The following is a 26,239-nucleotide window of genomic DNA, read 5'->3' as shown; positions in this document are numbered from 1 at the left end:
TATTATGCAATTCTATCATCACCATAAGACAAGCACAGGCAGTTTCCTGTTTATGGCATGCACACCTCAAGTTTTCTTCTACCAAAGGAACAATAAGTTTAAAAACTGATGGTGACTAGAGAAAGGACTGAAGGACCTGACAGGGTCTGCAACCCCATGGGAAGAACAAAATGATCAAGTAACCAAACCCACCACAGCTCCCAGGGACTAAAACACCAACCAATGAGTTTGCATGGAGAGACCCATGGCCCCAGGTGCATATGCAGAGGAGGATAACATTCTCTGGCACCAATGGGAGGAGAAGCCTTTGGTCCAGCAAAGGCTCGTTTTCCCAGTGTAGGGGAATGCCAAGGAACTGAGGTGGGAGAGGGTGATTGGGAGAGGGAGCACCTTCCTGGAGGCAATGGGAGTGGGGTGGAATTGGGGGAAAGGGATAACATCTGAAATGTAAATGCAGAGAATATCCAATTTTTTTTAAAAAAAGTAAAGGTGAAGTAGGGGATGTAATTCAGCTGGTAGTGTTGGCCTAGAGTACTCAAAGCCCCGTGTTTGATCTCCCAGACCACATAATACTGTGTGTGGTAGGTAGGACATGCCTGCAATGAGAACAGGTCAGAGTTAGAGCTGGCGGATTATCGTTTGCTATATAATGTGTTCAAGTCAGTATGGGCTACATAATAAAATCCTGTCTCCAAGGGGGAAAAAAAGGGAGGGAAGGGGCGGATAGACTGTGAGACAGGATAGTGGTGGACACCAGTAATCACAGCACTTTCGTGAATGGGACAAAAAGGATCTTTGCGATTGTGAAGCCAACCTGGACTACAGAAGCCAGCCAGACTAGACTATAGTGAGTGCATTTAAATCGTCATTAAAACAGGAACTTCTTCTTACTGCCCGGGGCCCTTTGCAGTATAACTTAAGAAAAAAATTCTTGTTTTCTTTTTCTTAAAAGTTAAGATAAGCAAAATAGTTAATGAACCAAGTACACTAAGTCAGGCCTGCTAGCTAGGAAAAGAAGGGACAACAAAAAGAAAAGCCGAGCCTCTTTCCCGTCTAACGTCCTCACTTGGCACTCTCAGCCTTTATGCTCCAGCAATAAATTTTCTTTACTACGACTCCTTGGAGTCTTACGCGACGCATTATAAGCGAAGATAACGCTTCTCTCTCAGAGGACCGCAGGCGGCGACTGCCAGTGACAGCTAACCAAGTGGCGGGTTCATCTGACAAAAGCCTCAGGGTGGCACGGAAAAACCTGGAGAATCCCAACCGCCACACAGGAGCGTTTCCCACACACACAAAAGGAGCACAGACGATGTGTTTTCACCACCACTGCCATGAGCACTATCAGAAGACTACAATGGGGACAGAGGATGCTGCTCCGGTTTGTTCCCGGAAAAAGGCCACGAGCCCTGGGGGAACCCGATAGATGAAGACCCCAAACCGGAATCATGCATCGTCCCGTCTGCATCCCAAGCCCCGTGCGCCCAGCGAGGACCTGCAAGCCCAGCCGGTTGCCCTCCAACCTCACTCACCAGAAAACTGTTCACGCCTCCCAGCCAGACAGCCACTTCCGCCTCGCGACCATAGAGAAGCGGAAGGAAAGAGCCACAGACCGGAAGTGAGACAGAGGCCAGATGCAGCTTGGGAAGCTAAGAAAGGGGCGTGTCCCAGCCGGGAGGCATTTCTATTAAATTGACTGTGTTGACAGTTCAAGAACCTGTGCTTCGTTTCCCTTCACCAGCGCGTGAAGTAGGGGGCCCTCCGCCGACCCACTTGAGTGAGTTTGTGGTACGCTCAAGGAAGCACAAGTGTCGTTGTGCTATAATTTGGAACCTAGTGGATTTTTGCCTTCTGACTTTGTGCTAGAAACGGGCTCACTACATAGCACCATTTGCCGGCCTTGAACACTGTAGGTCAGGCTGGTCGCTAAAATCTGCGTACATTGGTCTCACTGGACTTAGAAGGCAGGTATCACCACGTCCGGCTCTAACTTGACTTTTGATACTATTCGGGATCACTACACCAAAAAAAAAAAAAAGGAACTGAGTTAGGCCGGGGCGTAATCTTGTATTACACTTGCTTCCGCTTCACACTAGCACATCAGTTTTTGTTTTCCCAAGACAAAAACCAGTACTTAATGCAGTATCTGTAAACTTCAGGTGTTTCCTGTTCTTGGCATTTCTGGAGTGAATTCTGTTCTTTTGCAGCTTGAAACCTGTACGGTGAATACCTGGCTTCTCAGTAACAGTTCCCTCTTTTGCTTGAGATGAAGATGTTCTCCCTAAGAGATCAAGGCCACAGTACCCCTCAGCCAACTGAAAGCTGCCCTACCGTAGACAACTGAGATTCCTTGCAGATGAAGACAACACCACAATTTACAGTAAATATTTAATTTGGTTCCATCAACTATTCCAGTACATTCTCCTGGTATGGTAGCAAAACCATGCCAAGCAGGGGGTTCATGAGGTATGGGGGGGGGTCATTGAAGAGACCCCAGAATCACTGAACCCACTCCACAGACTTAGTGGTTCTGCAAATGAAGGTTTGGCTTAACAGAATGACAAGTTGGGAGAGAGAATTCAAGATGGGACTGTAGGTCTCAGCCTGTATTTTGCCGGTAGGAAGGAAGAAGTGCAGAAGAGCTGGAGCATATTCAGGTTTTAACCGCATTATGTAGGAAAACAAGGCTAAGCCTCTCCTGTCTAGGAACAGGGTCCTCCCTTAAGATCCTCTGTCATCTCTGTAATCTTCCTAATTCTGTATTTCACACTCTGAATCCTATGTGCCTACTTCTATAGGGTTCCTGTTTCAAGCCTGTCTCATGTACCCCAATCCTTCTCACTTCCATCCTTTTCCTAGCCCTTTAAGTAGAATTCTGGATCTCCTCCTGACTTTGATGACTTCAGAGTCCATGGCAGTTCCAGGGTTTTGTTTTGTCTTTTTTTTTTTGTTTTGTTTTGTTTTTTGTTTTTTTATTTTTTATTTTTTTTAAGTCTCAGGCTTGCTTTTTAAACAACTAGACACCAGAGAGTTCCTGGGCCATACTTGGTCTGATATCCTTTCATACAGCATCTTCTAACAGCTAGTCACGCCAGCTTTTATGCATCTAAGCCATGGTCACAGTTTAGCTGGGGACTTGATGTCTTGGAGATGACAAATCTTAAGAGGAAAATGTGTGAATGCTTAAAGGGTGGCTATTCTGCAGTTAGGGAAATTAAAATTTTCATCTAGCATGGAAGAGATGTTGGATGGGTATAGACAGACTAAGTTCTCAAGAAACGTCATCTTCTCCTAAGCTGAACACCACCCGTCAGAGGTCTTCCAGAATTAAGAGAAAACTGTGCCAGCTGGCCTAGAAGCTCCTCTGTCCCAGGTTACTCCACAGGAGAAAGGGATGGAGGTGGAGTCAGTGCCAGCCTCACTGGAGAGGAGAAATCTTCAAAGGGATCATGATTCGTGACTCCATGTGTCGAACCAAGGGGACTGTGGGGAGAAAAGCAGAAGTTACAGGGTGCCTAAGATAAGGGAAGTACTCTTCTTGGTCGCCACTCAAAAACTCACAAAAGCCTGTGACAGGAAGGGTTCCCAACTGTTACCTGAGAGAGGCCCATGGTTATGAGAGAGGATTAGGTGGTAATAAGCTTAATATTTTGGAAATGTTTATTCATTCTCTATGTATGTGAAAATGAGGTTGCACAGTTTATGATTGTTCACACCTGCCTAGCATATATGAACCCTCGGATTCTATCGTCAATGCTTCCAAAACAAGCAAGACACACAAAGCCTAATGCTATGAAAACAAGGACACAGAGGTCAGTTGAAGAATGATCAATCCTAAGGCCAGGGTTACAGTTCTATGATGAGGTGTATGCTGATTAGCATGTGTAAGATCTTGGATTTGATCCCAACACCAAAACAACCAACAAGAGAGAACTGTAGTGGTATACAGTGGCAAGGTAAGAACTGTAAGGCCTGGGGTTTGATTTGGTGCAACTGCCTCTGGTACAGCTAGGGGTGTCAGTGGAGAGTGCCTGAGGTATATATGTTTACATATGGGTATATACATGTGAGTACAGGGCCCATGGAGGTCAGGAGAAAAATGTCAGATCCCCCAGAGCTGGATTTACAGGCAGCTGTGATCCTCCCAAGGTGAGTCCAGGGACTGAACTTGGGTCCTCTCTAAGAACAGTATTATGCTTAACCACTGAGCCATCTCTCCAGCCCAGAGTTTAGAATCTTGCTTCCTGTGCTGAATTTCTCAGACTCTGATGTATATACAAATCCCTACACATCTAGTTCACAGAAGGTTAGGAGAAGTTAAGTAGGCATTTTTTTTTCTGAAGTAACCAGTAGATGCCACTACTGTTAGCTAGGCCCACACGTGGAATAGCAAGGCTCATGCTACCTCCTTCAGCACACATGCTCTTGCCTACCCAGGAGAAGATTGACTGTAAAGGCATCAAGGGTGGGGCAGGCTCATGTTTATTCATATGCCCCCAACTTACCCGCCCATCCAGCACATGCTGAAGGCTCAGTCAGTATCTGCTGACCCTGCATGCATGCATCTTTGGGCTTTTAGCAGTGGCAACACTTGGAGGAAAAACTCACTCAAAAAACTTGCTGCATGCTTGATGTTATCAGGACAAAGCACTTTCCATAAACTACCTCCCGGTCCTCCCTGCAGCCTGGATGGGATCTACATTACCATCTGACAAGAAGGCAGCCTCTGAGAGGTACAGAACTGACTCGGGTCACATGTCACAGAGAGATCACTTGTCTATTAGAATCCTAAAGCCTCAGGACTCATTGTATCGTGTGGAATGTCACACTCATGTCGAAGTAAGTTCCTGCCATTACACAGGGGCACATGCCTGTAAACCCAGAAACTTTGAAGACTGAGGGAAAAATGTTCACTCAGAATGAGCTTGGACAACACAGCAAGACACTGGTTCAAAAGGTGAGGGGATGGGGGATGGGCGCACGACAAGAGTCAATTCTGCACTAGAGGTGATCATGTGATGTCAGCTATCCTTGCAGAGAAACTTTCGGGATCCCCAGGTCCCCCAGCAGGCCACTTGCAAAGGTGCCACTGGCCCCCAGAGGAAACACTCACCTGTATAGTAGACATTTTCATCCCAACCTCTCTTTCTCCAGGCTGCATTTCGAGTCTCCTCCCGAGACTGCAGATCTTTGTAGGCTGTGAGAAAGGCAGCACAGACTCATTCCTCAGAGAACCTGACCCTATCCTCAGCACAGGAACCCTCCCATTGTCCCAAATCCACACTATCCCTTCTTCCTGAGACGCCTCTTCCTTAGACTGTCAGCAAACACTGCTATGTCAATATCCAGTCACACATATTAAAAAGATCAATTTCCAATGATTACATTTATTTTAAAAAAGCAGGGGAAAGAGATGACAGAAGATCTTGGGTAATGAGAAGACAACCATGATAAGTAATTAGAATCGAAGTTCCAGAGCTAGCAGATGAAAATAAGCCAAGAGTAAACTGTTGGAGAAAAAGTACTGGGGGTGGGGAGCTTGGCATGTACAAAGGCCCTGTGGTAGAGCTAAGGCGTTTTGAAGCATATACAAATGTTGGCAGCTCCTTTCCAGTCTCAAATTATCCTGTGGACTTCTATATTCAGTGCCCATGTGATATTTCTAGTTGGATGCATATGTATTTTATAATTTTTTTACTGCCTTTACATATTTATGTATGGTGAGGGTGAGTTCGTGGAGGTTGGAAGATAAGTAGCAGGAATCAGATCGCTCCTACCTTGTGGATCCTGGGAATGAAACTCTGGTTGCCAGTCTTGGTGGCAAGTGCCTTTACCTACTACGCCATCTACCTAGCCCAGCATCAGCTTCCTAAATATATAACACTCCCAGAATTACACTCCAATCCCATGACCTCTCCTAGACCCCCTTACCTTAGACAAAGGCACACAGCTGCCTACCCTCTCCTTTCCTCCTCCAGCAATTTGTTCTCAAGTTCCACTGATCACAGAGCAATGAATCTGAGCATGCTGGTGCCACTACCAGACATCAGCCCACGTCATCTGTCCAGTTTCCTACCTTGATCCCCACCAGGCACTCTTGGCAAAGCTACAGAACTCATAGGAGGCCACCGCCTCCTCCCACCACAGCCATGACAAACCCCAACTCATTCCCACAGCCTGATTCAGTAGCTGTCCCCCCTCCAGCCCATCTTCACTCTTCCCAGTTGCTCCCCTGTCCAACTCTCCTGTCCACTCATCGACAGCCTCACCATGCCATTCCTTCCACTGAAAACCTCACTGCACCCCCTACCTCCCACAGTTCACAGCTGGCTTTCTCACCCTTCCACTTGGGATTTGTATTTCACCCTTCAGAACCCTCTTGTCTTCCCCTGTCTCGTCTCCCCCAGTACATCTCGGGGTGAAATGAGGCCTTTTTGCTAGTTTATGTCTGAGGGTGCAAGATGTAAGAACTATAGGAACACTAAAGCACCCACATGTTTTATGAAGTGATGAACAGAGGCTTGAGTGTCTCCAACCTACCCCATAAGTGGTGTACCACGTAGAGCTCTCCTATTTGTGAAAAGAAGCCTCCCACCGCCTCCTGGTTCTCCTGACGGTACTTGATGGCCCGAGCCCTGGAGATGGCAAGGAACATGAGACAGAAGCTCAGTCAATGGTTCCCCCAAGGTGGCCATGTTTTTTTGGAAGAGGTCCAAAGTGGGGCCAAGGGGATGGATTCTGAGAGTACAGCTGCTGGCTGGTTAGGTTCTCTTCCCTCCAGAACCTGCACTGCTCAGGTGGACCCTTCTCTGAGAGCTTCAAGGGCTAGAGCATGCCGGGCTCCTGGGACACAGCCCAGAAAAAGTGGGTTCCAGGACAGCAGGGACTGCCACATTCCCAACCCTAGTGCCAACTTACCAATTGTTTCCCCACTCAATCATGGTTCCTGGCTGAAAGAGACCCAGAGAGAGGAGGAAGTGAGCCCCACATGGACTCCCAACTCATGGGGGCAGGGATAGAAAACTAGCCTTTCCCAGAGCCAGAGGCCTCGTTCCTGGGCCCTGACTCACATCTGATGTGCAGCTGTGCACACCACTGCACATACCTCAGCTCTGAGCCCAGAAAGCTGGACAGGCATCAGGCCATCCTACCCTGAGCTCTTGTATATCAACACAACAGCAGGGGTGATAGAGGGCAAAGGGGGCGCTGTTGGAAGTGAGGTACCTTGAGCTTGTATGTCCTCAGCTCATAGATATTGGGGCCATCTCGGGGCTGTGGCTCATTCCAAAAGCTGAATTCCAGAAGCAACTGGTTTCTCCTGGACAGCAGCATCTTGCTCCGCTCCTTCCGGAACTCCAGGTACTCCTGGAGGAAGAGCATCGTAGACACAGAAGGCAGAGGAAGGAGTATGCTACCCTGTCAGCATGCCCTGTGGCAGAGGTATTTGTCCCACACTCCCCTCCACTGGAAGCAACATGCACACAGGATTCTGGGATACCTTGTTGTTTTTTAGCTTGTTCATGCAGTCCATGAGGGCCGGATAGCCACCTGAGAACCGCCATAGGTGTACTGTTGGGGACAGGAATACAGGTGAGGGAGCTACAGGGAGCCTGACTAACACCAAGGCTGGACTGTGTAGGGCAGTAGAGGGGATGTCTCCTCCTCCTTCCATTTGTCTTGGTGAGGCATAGCACTGGTTGGGGCGGGGGGAGGGGTGGACTTAGCGGCAAGCCCAGGAGACAGCTATCTCTGCTCAACTTGATGGCATCTTATCTTACTCCTTCTAGGACTCAATATGCTCGTCCACAAAATACCACTAACATTCCTTAAATAGCAGCAACAAGAGGATCAGATGAGGCCAGGGGGTCGACAGCATGCTTAGCATACAGAAGGACCTGGCTTTCATCTAATGCATCACAAACAAAACCAAGTATAAGGTGATCCGAGTGTCTTCCATCCTAGGAACAGCAGCAGACACACAGATGGACAGCAGACTGTGAGAACCAGGATGGACACAAGGAGTAAGTCTGATGGACAGACACAGGACACTCTAAGAAGGCTGGTGCTGTAGCTCAGGCTAGACCACTCGCCAAACAGCAAGAGACCCCAATATCCATGTCTAGTATTGCAAAGACCACCAAACAACAATAACAAAACAGAAACCTTCCAAGGCAATGAACTTAAGATAGATAGATAAATAGATAGATAGACAGATAAAACAGCTGCAGCTATATAGAGACAGGGCCTTGTATGAAGCTGATGCAGGATAATGTCTTGAACCAGTGTCTGGGTAACCAGGGAAACCAGGGAACAGGCTGGGGGTGTACCTCAGCTAGTATCCTGCACAAAGCCCTGGGTTCAAATCCCTAACACTGCATAAAACTGGATTGGTTGGTGACAAAGGAGACAGGAGGGTCAAAAGGTTCAAGGCCAGCCCAAGCTGTGTCAAAATAAGAAGAAAAAAAAAAAAAAGGAGGAGGAGGAAGGAAAGGAGAGAACGAGAAAGGATGGAGGGAGGAACAGATGGAAGAAGGTAGCAAGGGAAGGGGAGAAAAATAAACTAAGGAATAAACTGGGATACCAGGACTGCACCAGCGTGTGGGTTAGTGGTAGGATACATACTGAGATGCCAGTGTACACATGACCTCCTGGTGGACAGTAGAGGTCCAGTGAGAGGCCAGCCTCATTCTCCCTGAGAACTCTTTCTCCTATTAGACATTCCCAGTCATATTCTTTGCTGGTGTGAATAGTAGCCCCTCAAAAATGTATGCCCTGCCAGAGCCTCACTATGTGACCTTGTTTGAAAACAGGGTTTTTGTAGATAATTGAGCTAAGCCTCCGTAACACTGGATAGAACTTCAATCCAGTATCTGGTGCCCATATTTGAAGAGAAAGATCACACAGACGAAATACCATGTAACTCAGGAAACAGAGCTCTCAGACTGATGTGCCCACATGTCAAAGAATCCCAAGGGTTTCTAGCAACCAGAAGTTGCATGAGGCAAGAAGGATCCTCCCTGAGGCCTCGGAGGAAGCCCAGAAAGAGCCAATATCTTAATGTCTGCCTTCTGGCCTCCAGCGTTAGAAAATACACTGTGTTCTTTGAGTCTGTGGTATTTTATTTATGGCAGACAAGGGTTCTGTTGCCAGTCATGTTGATCAAAGATTAAAGGAAGCAGTGCTAAGCTGAAGGCAAATGCTTGTCCTTGTTTATCAGTGCTAATGCCTATGACCAAGACAGAGCAGAGGCTTACAGAGCACTGTCCTCCTCTTTAACAGATTCTAACTTTATTTTTTGAGTCAGGATCTCTCTATGAAGCTCTCACTGGCCTGAACTTGATATGTACACCAAACTGGTCCCGAACTCCTGCCTCTACTTCCCAAGTACTAAGTTTACAGATGTATACCACCATGCCAGGCTCATAGATTTTTTTTTCTCTTTTTGAAAACACATATCAGGATTGAGACAAGTTGGTTGATGAGGTGTTGAGCGCCTGTCGTCAGGAGTACGCAAGGGAAGCTGAGAGGACCGTCGGTGTTGGCTGTACCATCCCAAACCATACAAACCATCTACCACACTGGCAATGTTTACACTCTCCACTGATAGCTGCTGTGAGCCAGGCAGACCTATCAGTGGCACCTGATGTGTGTCAAAGATGACCCAGGAATTGAAACTTTTCGTAGTTTTTTTGGTTTGGTTTGATTTTGGTTTTTGTTTTTAAGACACAGCCTCACTCTATAACCCTGGCTGGCCCGGAGCTCACTCTCTAGACCAGGCTGTCCTCAAACTCACAGCAATCCTTCTGCTTCAGTCTCCTAAATTCTGGATTACAGGATTACTGGTCTACAGAGTTCCAGGATAGCCAGGACTACACGGAGAAACCCTGTCTCAATTTTGTTGTTGTTGTTGTTGTTGTTGTTGTTACAGAGTTCCAGGATAGCCAGGACTACACAGAGAAACCCTGTCTCAATTTTGTTGTTGTTGTTGTTGTTGTTGTTGTTGTTCAAAATCAATTTTATGTATATGAGTGCTTTGCCTACATGCATACACGCATGTAAATGCACCATATACTTGCCTGGTACCCATGGAGATCCGAAGAGGATGTAAATTTCCTGGAACTGGATTGTGGATGGTTGTGAGCTACCAAATGGGTGTCAGAAATTGGATTCAGGTCTCCTGCAAATGCAATATTGCTTGTAACTGCTGAGCTACCTCTCCAGGTAGCATAAATGATTTGAAAAAAAATTTTTTCTGAGGATTATTTACTTTTTCATTCTATAAGTATTTACATGTTTCTCTGTGCACCAGGTGCATGCAGTGCCAGTGGAGGCCAGCAGAGGGTGTGGGATTTCCTGAAGTTGCAGAACTTGCCAGCCACCGTGTGGATGCTGGGAATGGAACCTGAGACCTCTAGAAAAACAAGCCAGTGTTCTTAACCACTGAGCCATCTCTCTAGCCCCTACAGCATTAATCTTTTTAAAGAGAGGAAATGTTTTTATTGGGTTTTCAGTATTACAAAGAGATATAAGCCCTGACCTCCAGAACTCACTACCTATATGAGAAGACAGACACGTATAGACAGCTAAGGGTGAATGATCAGAGAGTGAAGAGCGAAATACTAAAGGTCAGAAAATCAGGGACAGTCCCTAGCCCAGCAAATATGCAAAGAATCCAGTCTTTCAGAAGGATGCCATGTCTACACAAAATATAAAACCACAAGACAGGTGAGAGCTGGTAAAATGGATTGGCAGGGAAAAGCTCTTGCCACACAGGCCTGACCAACTGAATTTCCCCAGAACCCAGTGAAAAAGCCAGGTGCAGAAGCACACATCTGTAAGCTAGACTGGCGTGCATGTCATGCAGCAGCAGAAACAAAAGAGACCCTGCCTCAACAAGGTAAGAATAAGAACCATAGTCCACCGACCTCCACAGGCATAGTGCACTACACACACACACACACACACACACACACACACACACACACACACACACACACACACAATGCATAGACAGACAGATGACAGATTTGAAAACTACTTTAAAAGGCAAGTGAGTAAGCCAAGCATGGCCACATGTGTATTTATCCACTGTTTCTAAACTTGTGGGTCACACCTCCACAGAAGGCAGAGATCAGATATCTATAATTTATAACAATATCAAAAGTATGGTTACCTAATAACAATGAGAATAATTTTATGGTTGGAGGGTCACCACAACATGAGAAACTGTATTAATGAGTAGCAGCATTAGGAAAGTTGATAAACACTGCTTTAATCCCAGCACTCAGGAGGCAGAGGCAAGTGAGCCTCTGAGTTCAAGGCCAGCCTGGTCTACAGAGCAGTTCTAGGACAGCCAGAGCTACACAGAGAAAGCCCATCTCAAAAAACAAGCAAAACAAAACAAAAGACAAGCGATCAAAGCATTTCAGCACTCAGGAGGCCGAGGCAGGAAGAGTACCCATTAGAAGTCAGCCTGGACTTACACAGTAAGACCCGTTTCAAACAAAATAAAACACTGGTAAATCGAACCAAGTAAAGCAGGCAAGGGATGAAAAACCAGAGCTGAACGGTTCTGGCTGGGGAACCAGGGAGTCATACACAGGGCAGCACAGTGAGCGGAGGATGTGGCGAAGTATGGGACCAGCAAAAGAGGACTCTCGGGCCTCTCGGGTGCCTGAGAACACTGAGTAGGGCAATGAGGTATGAAAGAAACACATTTCCCCATACCCTCAGAGATGCTGCAGAGAGGAAGGCAGACAGATACAAGATCAGGACTGGGTGGCAGCAGGGCACCGGAGACAAGGGAACCTCACCTGCCTGGTCCTGCTCCCCGTACCATGTGTTCCAGTTGCCCACAAGCGAGCAGGGGTAGTCCTCGTCCAGGTGCAGCTTGGGCAGCACAGCCTCCCTGTGGGAGGGGCATAGCAAGGGGTAGGGCTCGCATTGGTCACCAAAGGCCCTAAGATAGAGGTTCCAACCCAGCCTCGGGGCTGAGCTTGTCTCCTCTCTAAAAAGTAGGGGAGAAACCCTTAGGGAAAGCTCTAGAATCTATGTCCCCTGACTGTGTCAGAAGAACAGACAGAGGATGTTTGAAGGCTTTCTTGGGAAAGGTGGCCCCTAGCCCCTACATCCTAGAAGCGACTGGGAACAATTCATGACTCACGTCAGACTGTTGTAGGCATCCAGACATTCGGGCTTCACATTGTGAACTGTAACACAGGACAGAGGGCAGGAAGTGAGGTACGTGCAATACTTACACACTCATGAATGTGTGTGTGAAGGAGGGGTGTCAGAGTGAGACCAAATAGGAGGCTCTCAGCACAGCATGGACCGTCCTCATCCTCTCATCTCTTTGCCCAAGCCCCACCCACAGAAAAGCCTGAGGGTGGAGCTAGCCAGTTCAGTAGCTACTCACACTGGATCTTGTAGAGATTACTAGTCTCCTTCTTGGACAACAGAGTGGAGTGGGCGTCCTTCCGAGGATCCACCTTGTGAACAAAGAGGGAGCGGAACCAGCTGCCTTCACTGTCCTTGGAATAGAATCTGCAGGACAGAGGAGTTGAGAGGGTGACGTGGAGGCCCGGGAGCCCCAATAATTCCCATGCTCCTCTAGCCTCGTGACCTACATTTCTGGAAACAGGGCCATGGAATCCCACGGCAGCTACAGAGAGTGAAACGGCATCATCTGGGCAGACACAGTGGCCTCAAGAGATCCCAGCTGCCCAGCCCGCATCTGTAACCCTTATAGGGCCTAGGAGGCCTGCTACCTCTCTCCAGCATCTCTGGCCACACAAGGGCAGTTGCCCAGACAGCCCCCAAACTCACCTTGCCTGACGCCTACTAAATAGGACCCTTGGACCTCCTAAGGCAGGCCATCCCTCTATTTTAATGAGTAACCACGACTCTTTCTTTTGCCTTTCTGGGTTCTGGGATATAATTTTTACAAGTTCCTTCCTCCTATTTCCACGACGTGCTACAGAACTTCTGTAGCCCCAGCAGCTTCCCCTGCCTCGCCAAGCTCTTTTCTCTGCATGTACATGAAGAAAGGAGAACACAACTGGGAATTCTGAACTCAAATCCTGGGCCCCTCTGAGAGCCCAGCTATGCACCCTTCCAAGTCAATAGACCCCGTAGCATAGGACAGCTGTTGCTCTTCTGCCTGGAAAGGCCTCAAGATTAACTCTGGAATAGAGCATTTTATGCTTGTCGGGTCTTTGACACCACCAATCCAAATGCCTTCTACTGGATCTCATCAGAGCCAACAAATATCCAACTTTTGTACAAACTGCAGAACTTACTACAAAATGCACCGTTAGATCCTCACCCTGAGCCCCTCTACAACACGGCCACCCCAGAATACCTGGCTCACAGGGGAGGGGGGGAAGGCCAAAAGTAAAAGCAAAGCCCCACTCTAACAACCTGGCCTAACCCATGATGTCTTTTTATTTAGGCTTATTTTGTTTTTTCAAGGCAGAGTTTTTCTGGCTGTCCTGGTACTCACTCTGTAGACCAGGCTGGCCTCAGGCTCAGAGATTAACCTGCCTCTGCCTCCCCAGTGCTGGGATTAAAAGTCTGTACCATCATGCCCCGCCCGTGATATCTTTTTAAAAAGCTGTTATTTCCTAAGTGTGTATGAGTGTTTTGCCAGCGTGCAACTGCGCCACATGCATGCTGTGCCCACGGAGGCCAGAAGAGGGGCATCTAATCTTTTGAAACTGGTGTTACAGACGATTGTGAGGCAAAATGTGGGTGCTAAGAACTGACCCTGGGCTCTCTGGAAGAGCAGTGAGTGCTCCTACCACTGACCCATCCTTGTCTAATCCAAGCATCTGGAACCAACCCCTATTGACTCCTCGATCCTCACATTGATGGCCAGTTCATAAGCCTGACTTAAACAGGATAATGTGGTTCCTCATGACCCTAAGAATCTCACAGTGGTAAAACCAAGTAATATACCCCTTAACTATTTTTAAAAAGCATTTCCATCCCTTTTCAGGGGTGTAACTTCCCTCTCAGGGAACTCCTGCTTTCTGGCAGTGTTTTTCAGTAAACTCTGTTCATGCCTTGGTGATTTTTTTATGGCTGAGTCATCATTTTCCCCAAGTGTTTTATATAGCGTATATTATATTTTATATGTGCATATTTATTAAAAGTTTAACCTATAAGTGGTATATTTTTCATATTATATATTTATAATTATAATTTTTTTTATATTAAAGGCAGGTTCATTGGGAAACTGCTCTCGGAGAGGTAAGTTCATTGGCCCCAAGGAAGGAGGTCAGGGAAGTCGTCATGGGAAGGGAGAGGAGAGGGAAAGAGAGCAAATTTTAATTTATAAGCTAAGCATAGTGAGAAATTAGTAATGACAAACTAAAACAATTATTCTGTCATGAAGTGTCTGTGAGTGTGGTCCAGTTCTGGAATTTTCCATTTCATATTTTCTGACAAGAGTTGCTAGCAGGCAATTAAAACTACAGAAAGTGAAATGAAAAATAAAAGCTGCCCTATCTACTCTGCATTGTCCACTTGACTGGGTTTGGCATAACCTAGGAGACACACCTCTGGGCATTTCTGTGAGGGTGCTTCCAGATAGGTTTAACTGAGAAAACTCCCTCACCCTACAGAGGCTGGAAAGGGAAGAACTACTGAGTTCCTGGATTCATCTCCCTGCATCCTGACCACACACAATATGACCAGCTACACCAGGCTCTGGTTGTCATGATACACTGTACACTCAGAGTAGGCCATTTCGCTCTTAAACTCCTTTTTTTGGGGGGGTATCTGGTCACAGCAAAAACAGTAACCAGCTGAGCAGTGGCGGTGCACCCCTTAATCCCAATACTTGGGAGGCAGAGGCGGCAGAACTCTGGGTTCTAGGAGAGCCAGGGCTACATAGACAAATCCTGTCTCAAAAACAAAAACAAAAAAAAACAAACAAACAAAAAAAAAACAAAAACAAAACTATTGCTTGATGCAGGTCATAAGAGCGACAGTAGAGAGAGAAACTCACTGAGACGCTAAGCCTTCATTTTCTGAAAGAGAAAAGGGGGTTCAGCCTTCTTGGAAAAGACTGACACCCAGCTAGCTCACCCCAGTTACTTTATTCATCCAAACACCATATAAGGTTCTTGGCCTTTGCTGCTCCAGAGAGCTGACAGCCCACACAAATCCCAGTCCCTTTTGACCACGGCCATAATCAAAAGTGAGAGCTCCCGGTGTCCCAGGTCCTGTGTCTTATAAGATTCCAAGACAAGTGCAGCTGCAAGTTCTCACATAGCACCAAGTACGTCTGTACTTGTACCTTCCAGAGAGACAACATTTCTTAAGATTCAAACCGTCTCATAACAATCCCTCATCCTCTACTGATTGACCCAAACATAGCAAAGGCTTTACTATACACAAAACAAAAACAACAGGCAGGGTAGTAAGCAATAGCAAATAAGGGATCTGTGCTGCTTACCCGGGAGAGGGAAGACGGTTAGAGTTAAATTCTTACTCATGGGCTCCTTCAGCTATTGTGCATATATCTGTTCAATTAGCAAAAGGACAAGTGTCGTGAGGTGGGAGGCGTGGTGAGGCATGGCGCACGGAGCCTCTGAGGCAGGCGCTGGGAAAGTCGCTACAGGAGCTTCCTAAGAAACACAGCATTAGAGTGTGGACGCCACTACCGCCCCCTACAGGACCAAGCTGAAACTCACTGTTTAAACAATTTCCAAGGGCCGTAAAGACAAATCAGAGACCACCACTTGAAAACCAGCCCCTCAAGTGGGGCACTGAAAAGTGTGGCCTTTGCTCGGAATGGACGTGAGCTACGGCCCCAGGAGGAGGTACAGACAGACAGAAAAGTGGCTCCATCTGCCCACCCAGACCTTTGCTCCAGAGCTAGGATCTCAGTAACTCATTAACATCAGTAGTGGCCAAGGTGAATATTCAGTGGCTAGTCCTGGGCTTCAACGCTGGGGAGGGGAGGGGAGGTCCCTGGAGCTTTAATACTTTGTCTCTTCCTACCATTCAAATCCTGCCTGCCGGTCTGTTTCCCCTGTGTTGAATAAACAAGACAGCAGCCCACCCAGCTAGATCTTTTCTTTTTTATTAATTCTTATTTTGCTTTATGTATATGGATATTTTGCCTGCATGCATGTCTGTGTACCATTTCCATGCCTGGCTCCCAAGAGGCTAGAACATGGTATCAGATCCCTTGGGACTATTGTTAACAGAAAGTTGTGAACTAGCATATGGGTATCAGGAATAAAACCCTGGTTCTCTAGACAAGTAGCCTAGAGACTTAGCAGTTAAGAGCACTACCCCAGGAAGATCTTTTATATAGGTAAAAATTTAATAAGAGACTTGTTCAGACCCAAAGGAAATTTCAATTTCAAGCCAACCGCCTTAAGTACATTTTCAAAAAAAGATGCATTTACTTACGGTGTTTACCTGTACACCACATGGGTGCCAGAAAGTAGCATTGGATTCCTAAAAGTGGAGTTATAAATGGTTGGGAGCCACCATGTAGATGTTGGGAACTGAACCCAGGTCCTCCGCTAAAGCAGCAAGCACCCCTAACCACTGAGCTCTCTCTCTCCAGCCCTCGAGTGCACATTCAAAGAGTTCAAATTTCAGGCTGGAGAGATGACTCAGTGGTTAAGAGCACTGACTGCTCTTCCAGAGGTCCTGAGTTCAAATCCCAGCAACCACATGACAGCTCACAACCATCTGTAATGGGATCTGATGCCCTCTTCTGGTGTGTCTGAAGACAGCCACAGTATACTCACATAACTAAATCTTAAAAAAAAAGAAAAGAGTTCAAATTTCACTTTACCGGTGAATTCCTGATACACTCCTACCCTTGTCCTGCCCAAGCCTCTCACTCTGCTCCCTTGGTTCATTCTGCAGGAACATGCAACGCTCTAGATCTAAGCTAGAGATATAGTTCCATGGGAATATTTGCCTACCCAACATTCATGACTTGCTGGGTTTCATCTCCAGCACTGAATGAAGGTTGAGAGGATTAAACATATCAAACCCCCCAAAAGACTTATTACACTCTATTGTTTGCCCCTACCCCATGACACGTCACTAGGGTGGTGTGGTGATTTGAGTGGGAATGGCCCCCACAGACTCATGTTTGAGTGCTTGACCTGTAGGGAGTGTTACTATTAGGTGTGACCTTATTGAAGCCTTGTTAGAGGAAGTGTCTCCTTCTGCTGCCTGTAGATCAAGATATAGAGCTATCACCTCTTTCTCCAGCACCGTGTCTGCATGGACACTGCCCTGCTGGCCACCATGATGACAATGGACTAAACCTCCTGAACTGTAAGCCAGTCCCAATGAAATGTTTGCGTTTATCAGAGTTGCCATGAGCAGGGCATGGTGGCACTTAATCCCAGCACTTGGAAGGCAGAGACAGGCGGATCTTCTGTGAGTCTGAGGCCAGCCTGGTCTACAAAGCAAGTTCCAGGTCAGCCAGGGCTGCACACAGAGAAACGTTGTCTTGAAAAAATAAGAGTTGCTATGGTCATGGTGTCTCTTCACAGCAATGAAACCCTCAGGAAGACTGGTGGGGACCTGGTGTGTTCTGTTGTGTCTCTATTAACTGGAACAAGATTAACACACAACACATGCCCCATCTGTGTTTCCGAAACAAATGAATGGGAAAGAGGCACAGATGTAAAATAGATGGATAGATGATGAAGATAGGTAAATACTAAAGCCTGAAAGTTATAGAAAAGGGAGGTCTTGACCCAGGATGTGAACTCAGACTCAGAAGGCCTTTCCATTCCAGCCACCACAGCAGAATAAAAGGACTTGTCGGTGTCTCGAGGACAAACCCATTAATGCTTCATCTTTCTCTCATCTGTAAAATAGGGGTGGAGGATGGGACTATTAGCGGAAAGGCCTAACATGGTGGACAGCCGCTAACATCACTACTTCTAACTTCCTAATGGCGTTCCTCCCTCCCATTTCCCACTCCTTAATCTGCTCCTCAATTTTTGTGAAGTATCTTTTGTTTCCTGCAATGCTAGGACAGAAGCCAGGCCTGGCATGTGCCAGACGAGGACTCTACACCCTGTTCTTTTTTTTTTTTATGATTTGTTTGTTTGTTTGTTTGTTTGTTTTTATCTATGAGTACACTGTTGCTGTCTTCAGACACACCAGGCAAGGGCATCAGATCCCATTACAGATGGTTGTGAGCACCATGTGGTTTCTGGGATTTGAACTCAGGACCTCTGGAAGAACAGTCAGTGCTCTTAACCTCTGAGCCATCTCTCCAGCTACACTCTGTTCTTTAAAGCATTGTCTGTGTAGAATGTGTAAGTACGTGCATGTATGTGCACATGTGTGTGTGTATGCATACATTCATGTGTGCGTACATGTGCATGTTTGTATGAGCATCCATTGCGCGCGCGCGCGTGTGTGTGTGTGTGTGTGTGTGTGTGTGTGTGTGTGTGTGTGTCTTTGCGTGTGTGGGCAAGTGCTCGTGCACATGCCTGAGTGCTAGACACTGATCACCTATCTACTGCTCTCCTCCTTAAGTTTCTGTAACATCACCTTTTACTAACCCGGGCTTGACGTGTAGCAAGACAAGCTGGACAGCAAGCTCCAGGAGCCTTCTGTCCCTCCTGCCAGCACTTGGTTACAGGGACACATCACACCTGGCTTTTCACATGGATGGTGGAGAGCTGAAGCCAAGTTCTCATGTCTGCATGGGGAGCAATTTACAGACCGAGCCATCTCCCCAGCCATAAAGCATTTTTTAATAACATGCCTCTGCTTCAGGGTTCTTAACCTGTGGGTCAGACCCCTTTGGGAATTATATGGCAGATAATTATGTTACAATTCCTAACTGTAACAAAATCACAGTCGTGAAATAACATTGAAACAATTTTATGGCTGGGAGTCACCACAACATGAGAAACTGTATTAAAGGGTTGCAGCATTAGCAAGATTGAAAACCACTGCCTACTCTATGGCCACAAAGCAAAATCCGACTATCCCTACAGCTCTATTTTAGATCCTAGCTCCCTTTTAAATGTGGGGATTTTGGAGCAAGTTCCCTACCACAGTGCTTCTTAGACTAACACTATCAGCCTAAGAACCCTTCTAAACTCAGGCTCCATCCCAGACGATGGTACAAAAGCTCTGGAGATGAGATTATGTGGTGGATCCAGCAATTTAACTTTTTTTGGCCAGGAGGGAAGGCTCATTACTCAACCTGGGCCAGCCTGGAACTCACTATACAGCACAGACTGGCTTCAAACTGGTGATCCTGTCTGGAAGTGCTAGAATCACAGACAGCTGCATGGCTACAAACCGAATTTTAGAGTGTGTGTGTGTGTGTGTGTGTGTGTGTGTGTGAGTGTGTGTGATTCATTCTCATCTGCACTCACAAGAAAAAGGCAGTTGGTTCCTCCTCTAGTCCTTTGAGACAGAGTCTCTCCTTGACCTAGGGGTTTGTTCTCCTACCCCTGAGTCAGCCTGGCAGCCAGCAAGCCCCAGTGACCTTCCTGCCTCTGTCCACTACAGTACTGGGGCTACAGGTACATGAGAGACCACGCCAGTTGTCACATGGGTGCTGGAATCCAAACCCAGGTCTCATGGCTACAGAGTTAACACTATTCACTATGACACCATCTTCCCAACCCCAATCAGAGTTCTGGAAGCCTACACAGGACGGGTTTGGTGAAGCATCCTCAGGTTTGGCCATTCTCAGGCACATGCTGAGTTTGGACTCTCTTGCCTCAAAAAATCCAAGCAGGTGCTGGAGAGATGGCTCAGTGGTTAAGAGCACTGACTGCTCTTCCAGAGGTCCTGAGTTCAAATCCCAGCAACCACATGGTGGCTCACAGCCATCTGTAATGGGATCTGATGCCCTCTTCTGGTGTGTCTGAAGACAGCGACAGTGTACTCATAAAAACAAACAAACAAATCCTTTTAGAGTTGGATGTTAGCCTGGACTAAATAGTGAGTTCCAGGACAAGGGAGGCTACATAGAGGAAACGCTGTCCCCAAAACAAAACAAACACACACTATTGGGGCTAGAGAAATTGCTCAGGTAAGATGGCACTTCCTGCTCTTGCTGAGGACTTGAGTTCTGTCCCAGCACCATGTCTGGTGGCTCACAACCACCTCCAGTTCCAGGGGCTCTCATTTGCCCTCTGACCTACCTGGTCTACACTCACCTGCACAAATCCACACACAGATACACTCAGATACACACATATGCACACAACTGAAGATAAAAACAGGTTGGGCTTGGTGGCACACACCTTTAATGCCCACGGTCAGGAAGCAGAGGCTGGTAGAGCTTGGTGTGGTCTGTGGGAGTTCCAGGCTAGAGTTAGACTCTGTCAAGAACACAAACCAAGGGCTGGAGGTGCTCGGTGGTTAATACCAACTACTGCTATAATTCCAGGTTCGAGAGATCTGGCCTTTGCAGGTTCCCACATAAACATCATTCACATATACTCATGCAAACGGGCACACAAATAAAGCAAGTCCATTCAATCTTAAAAAAAAAAAAAAAAAACAGGGCTGGAGAGATGGCTCAGTGGTTAAGACACTGACTGCTCTTCCAGGGGTCCTGAGTTCAATTCCCAGCAACCACATGGTGGCTCACATTCATCTGTAATGAGATCTGATGCCCTCTTCTGGTGTGTCTGAAGACAGCTACAGTGTAGTTATATATAATACATAAATAAATGTTTAAAATAAATAAATAAATAAAAAACCCTAACCAAATAAGTAGCACAGGCTAGGAACGGCAGCAGCATCTATGCAGAGGGCTGGGAAATCTTTCATTCATTTCTGACAGCTCCGTCTTTTCCCAGACTATGCAGACTATCACCCTCCCATCCCCCACGAGAGCAAACGCAATGCCTTGGCTCAGCTCAATCATTATTTGACCTAGACCGGAACATTTCCATTTCCTTAGGCGGTTACTGTAGATCTTACACTCCTAACGCCACACTCAACAGTCTGATGCCACGCCAAGTGCAACGGCTCAAGAACCTCAGAACCTTCTAGACTGGGAAGCTCAGCGCTCTGTAGGTCCTAAAATATCTCATTTTGAGCTGGCTGACTTTAGAAAGGGACCACATTTCTGCTTGTCATGGGAGAGGTGTTTTCAACCTAAAGTTTAGGGCTGCAGATGTAGCTCAGTGGTAGAATACTTGCTTAGCATGCATGAGGTCCTACGTTCGATCCCCACAAGAGGAAACATAAACACACAAACAAGCAAAACCAGCAAAACTCACTAAAGTTTTGTTAACAAGATTAGTGTAGGAGCAACAAGAATTTCTTTTTATCTGTTTCTTTCAAAAGAGTCCTGCTATATATCCCAGGCTAGCTTCTAACTCATGATTCCCCTGCCTCAGTCTACCAGTGATAGGAACACAAGCATATACCATTAGGCCTGGCTAATAGCATTGTTTATTGAGCAGCTACTATGTACTAAAAGCCAATCTTCATAGTACATTTTAAAAATGTATTAGTTTTTTAAGGATTTTGTACAATGTATTTTAATCATATTCACCTCTCCCGTCACAGTACATTTTTTAAAACAATGAGGGGCCAGCAAGATGGCTCATTACATAAAGGGCTAACCATGCTGTCCTCTTTACCCCAAATCTCTGAGACTGAAAGTATTACTGCTGGCCCCAAGAGCAACTCCAGAAAGTAAGGGAGCACGCTGAAGGTCAGCAAGAAGAAATAGTCTAAGGTTTCAGGTCTCAGTGTAGGAGACCTGAATAAAGCCATGCAAGTCACTACTGGGTTTGGTCAGCGTTCAACGTCTTTACAGCAATCCTGGGGAAAGTGTCACAGGGATCACCATACCCATTTTACACAGAAGGAAATGGAAGCTCACCATCAAATTTCCAGGATTGCTAAATCAGAAGCAGCAGGCTGCTCTAGCCCCTCCCCCATCCTTGTGACCTCTGGGTGTCTGCCACATAAAAGAGCTACCACTAACTGTCTGTTCCTTTCTCAGCCTCAGTATCTTCATGTGGGAAACACGGTCTCATAAAAGATGATTTTATGGGCTGGACACCTGGCTTGGTGGTTAAAGGAAGAAACTGAGTTTGGTTCCAGCACCAACATTGGTAGGACAGCTCATAACTGCCTGGAGCTCCAGTTCCAGGGGATTCAACTTCATCTTCTGGCCTGAGGGGCACCTGCATTCATGTGCACCTGCATCTCTGTACACCTGCATTCATGTGCACCTGCATCTCTGTACACCTGCATTCATGTGCACCTGCATCTCTGTGTTCCTGCATTCATGTGTGCCTGCATTCATGTGCACCTGCACTCATGGGCACCTGCATTCCTGTGCACCTGTTCATTCTCTCTCCCCTCTACACACACATAAATAAAAGTAAAATTCTTTAAAGAAAAAATAGATGATCTTGTGCCAGTGTAAATAAAGGCACCAGCTGATGCCTGGTAGCCACAAGGTGACCTCCACTCATGTGCCATAGTATGAACATGGACATACATACACAGACACACAAATATAAATGTTCATTTGCATATGCACACAAAATCGTTTTTAAATTATGTTATGTGTCTGTGCTTTGCCTGAACGTGCACCACTTGCACACGTGGTGCCTGTGAGAGACCAGGCCGGAAGAGGGCGTCAAATCCTTTGGAAGTAGAGTAACAGACAGCTGTGAGCCAGCACCTGAGTGAGCTGGGAATCAACCTCTGTCCTCTTAAAGAACCGTTGCTCTGAAGTGCTGAGCCACCTCTCTAGTCCCCAGAATAATTTTTGTTTGCTTATCTTTCTATGTAGGCCTAACCGTCCTGGAGCTGGATATGTGGAACTATAAGGACTTCCAACTCAGAGATCCTCCTGCCTCAGTCTCTTAAGTACTGGAATTAAAGGTGTACATTGCCACACCTGGCCCCGATTTTGTTTTCTTTTTCTTTTTGAGACAGGGTTTCTCTGTGTAGCCCTGGATGTCCTGGAACTCACTTTGTAGGCCAGACTGGCCTTGAACTTGGAGATCTGACTGCCTCTGCCTCCCAAGTGCTTGAATTAAAGGAGTGTGCCAATACCAGGCTTAAATTAATTTTTTAATGTTATAAAAGATTATTTTCCTGGATGTCCCTTCAATTCTCACCATGACAAATTGCTTGAGGCATAAGCTTGGGCAAGGTCTCTTTAAGCCTCAACAATCCAATGAGGGCTGGAGATAATATGGTTTACTTGGTAGAGAAAGCACTAGCCTGAGTTCTTTTCCTAGCAACAGAAAACAATCCTATCAGACTCATCTGTTTTCTCCTCCTACCCAAGGTCATCCCTCCAGAAAAGGCCGAGTTTACAAGGTACAATCCAGGCTCCTTTCCCAATGTCGGCTTCTCCCTCACTGTTCAGCGCGTAGGTGAAAGGCACATGTCCCAACTCTTCTATCTGGGTTTTCCAAGTCTCCGCGCACAGCGATCTAACGGAACTCCAAGGCTACATACCCCTGGACTGGAGCCGGAGTAATGCAGATCCCTTTCCACAGGTGTGACGGCAGGAGGTTCTCACGTCTTTAGCTAATGCTCTTTGAACATACCCTATCCTAAAGCCTGTGAGGGTGTGGGGCTGGGGAAACAGGAGATTAGGGAAAAGCGCCTGGTCAAAAGTGCTCCGGGTGATAAGTGCAGAGATGGGGTTAGCATCAGGCGTGGCATCAAGGAGGGAGGAGCAGCCCAGAGCCAGTCAGGAGAGGCCAAGCCCTCCAAAGTTGAGCCTCTCTCCTAGGAGGCCACCAGCGGAGGTACAAAGTGCAGAGTGCATCATGAGACCAGGGCCCTACATCCAGAGCTGCCTCCGCACGGCAGGGACACTGACCTTGAACAGCTCCCACCCCATTCTGTTGACCCACCTGTACGAAGCAGGGCGCGGAATCACGATGGGAATTCCCACCGAACCTCAGTCCTCCTCTCCTTCCTTCTAAAACTTCCTGAGGGTGGAGGAGCCTGGCTCAGAAGACCCCGGCGCATGCTAAATCACAAAGGCCAGGCAAAAGGCTGCCACTATCCTCTGCCTTCGCCCCCGCTCCAGGGCTCAAGACCTGTCCCTCCCACTCACCTCATTTTTTTTTTTTTTATTCTCAGCCCAGATCCAGGTCCCAAACAGGACAAAGAACCTGCCCAGCTAGGCATGGTAGTGCGCACAACTAGGAGGCAGAGGCAAGAGGATGCCGAGGTCGAACCACATGTAGTATGAACCTGTTAAAAAAAACAAAACCTCCCATACCTTTTCGCCTTCCCCATCTTTCTCAGCCTCCCCACAGGCCTACATCCTGGCAGCTCTGCCTCTAACCCCTGAATTCCAAACCCGAGAGTCTCTGCTTTTCATTCCAGCCCCCTCCCCTGCCCCTGTTCCGGGCACGCGGTCAGCCCCGTTGGCCTCTCACCGCACAGCACCCGCAGCCGCGAGGTCCCCAGCACGGGGTCCGGGCTTCGTGAGCAGCCGCCGTGCCGCTGCAGAGATGATGCACAACCGCGGAGCCATGTTGGACCGGAGCAGGTTGGAGGAAGGCCACGCCCCAGCCCAGAGGCGGAGGCAGGACTAGAGAAAGCCACGCCCTCCCTTCGCTAGCCTCTCTTTCGAACAGAACCAGGTGGGAGTTCCCCAAATCTACAGAAGCACAGTCCACACCCACACCTCCGAGCTCTTGAAACTCTGTGGCTATCTATCTGGCTCTGTTCTCTTCAACGACCTTTCCCCCTTCTCTACCTGGAAATTCATCTCGTTAATTGTAGGCGTCGAATGTCCTGGACATTCTGAGGATAAACTAAAAACAGTCTTTAATACTGTTCACAAATTATGTGTGCCTGTGAGTTCCCTTCCTCCTTGGGTGCTGGAGCTGGAACCCAGGATCTCAAACGTGGCTAGGCAAGTGTTCTGTCTACACCTTGGGTTCTTATGGGTCAAGGGATCAACAGACAATATTTACCTCATCAAAAGAACAAACTCTGTAACAATTTTTAGAAGGTGTGTGTGTGTGTGTGTGTGTGTGTGTGTGTGTGTGTGTTTGCACGCGCGCCTGTGGAGGTCAGAGGCCTCAAATATCCTGGAGCTGGAGTTTTAAAGGAGGTATTTTTTTTAAGATTTATTTTTTTATTTTAAGTATGTGAGTGTGCCACTGTCTTCAGAGACACCAGAAGGGGTATCTGATCTCATTACGGATGGTTGTGAGCCACCATGTGGTTGCTGGGAATTGAACTCAGGACCTCAGGAAGAACAGTCAGTGTTCTCAACCGCTGAGCCATCTCTCCAGCCCTTAAAGGAGGTTTTGAGGTACTCTAATGGGTGCTGGACTCCAAACTAGATCTCCTCCAAGAGCTTTTAATGGCTGAACCGTGGTCTCTTCAGCCATTTCAGACAGATGGGCAAGTATCTGAGCAAGCAGGATGCTCTTCCTACAAAGCCTGAGTGTGGTGGTACACTTAAGAGGCTGAGACAAGGGGCTACAGAATTTTAAAAAACAGCAACAAACAAACAAACAAACCATTTTCCCTCCACCTTCCATTCACTTGGGGCCCTATATTTGCTCCCTCAGCCCACACAAACAGAGATGGTTTCCCTGCTGATCCCTGGGACCCAGGGACACGAGACCCAGGGACAGAGACACACCAACAAAAAGAATGCCAGCCCACTAACTATAAATCCCGCTCTGTGTGCTGAGGTACAGTGGGCATAAGTAACTTCTAGATTGCTTCAGACTGTGAATCTGGCTAGCTAGGTCTCGCCTTAGCTCCTGAGACCCCAAAGGTTGGCTGAGCAAGTCCTATCTGTACCTCTTGGCAGCCAAGGCCTGGAGGAGCAGACCAATATCCAATCACTGCTGACTGAAACCTCAAGGACAGAGATGTTATCCATGCCCCCTCCTTCCCCCGAGGATCTTCTCATCTATGCTTCCCCAACACTGGGATTACAAGCAACCTTCCCTGCTGTGGTGTGCTAGGAATTGCACTAAGGGCTCTGGGCTTATACTAACTGAGCTATCCCCAACCCAATAATCTAAATTTAAACTATGTGGTAGTTTGGATGAGAATGGCCGTCTTAGGCTCACATGTTTGCATACTTGGTGGCCAGCTGGTGGAACTGTCTGGGAAGGATTAGAAGCTCTGGCCTCCTTTGAGGAGCTGTGTCATTAAGCAAAGGTTTTGAGGTTTCAAAAGCCCACAGCCATTTCCACTGATCTCTCTCTGCCTCTGCTTGTGGATCAAGATGTGAGCTCTCAGC

At 47.2% G+C, this 26,239-nt stretch overlaps 2 protein-coding genes across 3 annotated transcripts in view; both read right to left on the bottom strand.

Annotated features, from left to right (window-relative positions):
* The window catches only part of THOC5 (THO complex subunit 5), a 30,487-nt gene extending 28,881 nt beyond the window's left edge, over positions 1–1,606 (bottom strand). For both annotated transcript variants that reach the window (XM_080940990.1, XM_080940991.1), the window contains exon 1: positions 1,533–1,606. The gene's annotated coding sequence lies outside the window, so the exon portion shown is untranslated. The remainder of the gene's footprint in view (positions 1–1,532) is intronic.
* A 968-nt stretch (positions 1,607–2,574) lies between these two features.
* On the bottom strand, positions 2,575–24,502 carry NIPSNAP1 (nipsnap homolog 1; the record flags this gene model as incomplete). Its single annotated transcript, XM_080918489.1, has 10 exons — positions 2,575–3,483; positions 5,114–5,197; positions 6,541–6,635; positions 6,919–6,950; positions 7,225–7,365; positions 7,499–7,569; positions 11,814–11,908; positions 12,164–12,209; positions 12,416–12,543; positions 24,405–24,502. 10 exons carry the CDS (start codon positions 24,500–24,502, stop codon positions 3,419–3,421), a joined length of 855 nt encoding a protein of 284 aa, XP_080774615.1. The 3' UTR covers positions 2,575–3,418.
* Positions 24,503–26,239: the final 1,737 nt, after the last annotated feature.

This window comes from Micromys minutus, assembly GCF_963924665.1.
Source record: "Micromys minutus genome assembly, chromosome: 1".
NCBI classification, from domain to species: Eukaryota; Metazoa; Chordata; class Mammalia; order Rodentia; family Muridae; genus Micromys; species Micromys minutus.
This window is presented reverse-complemented; position numbering and strand designations above follow the sequence as displayed.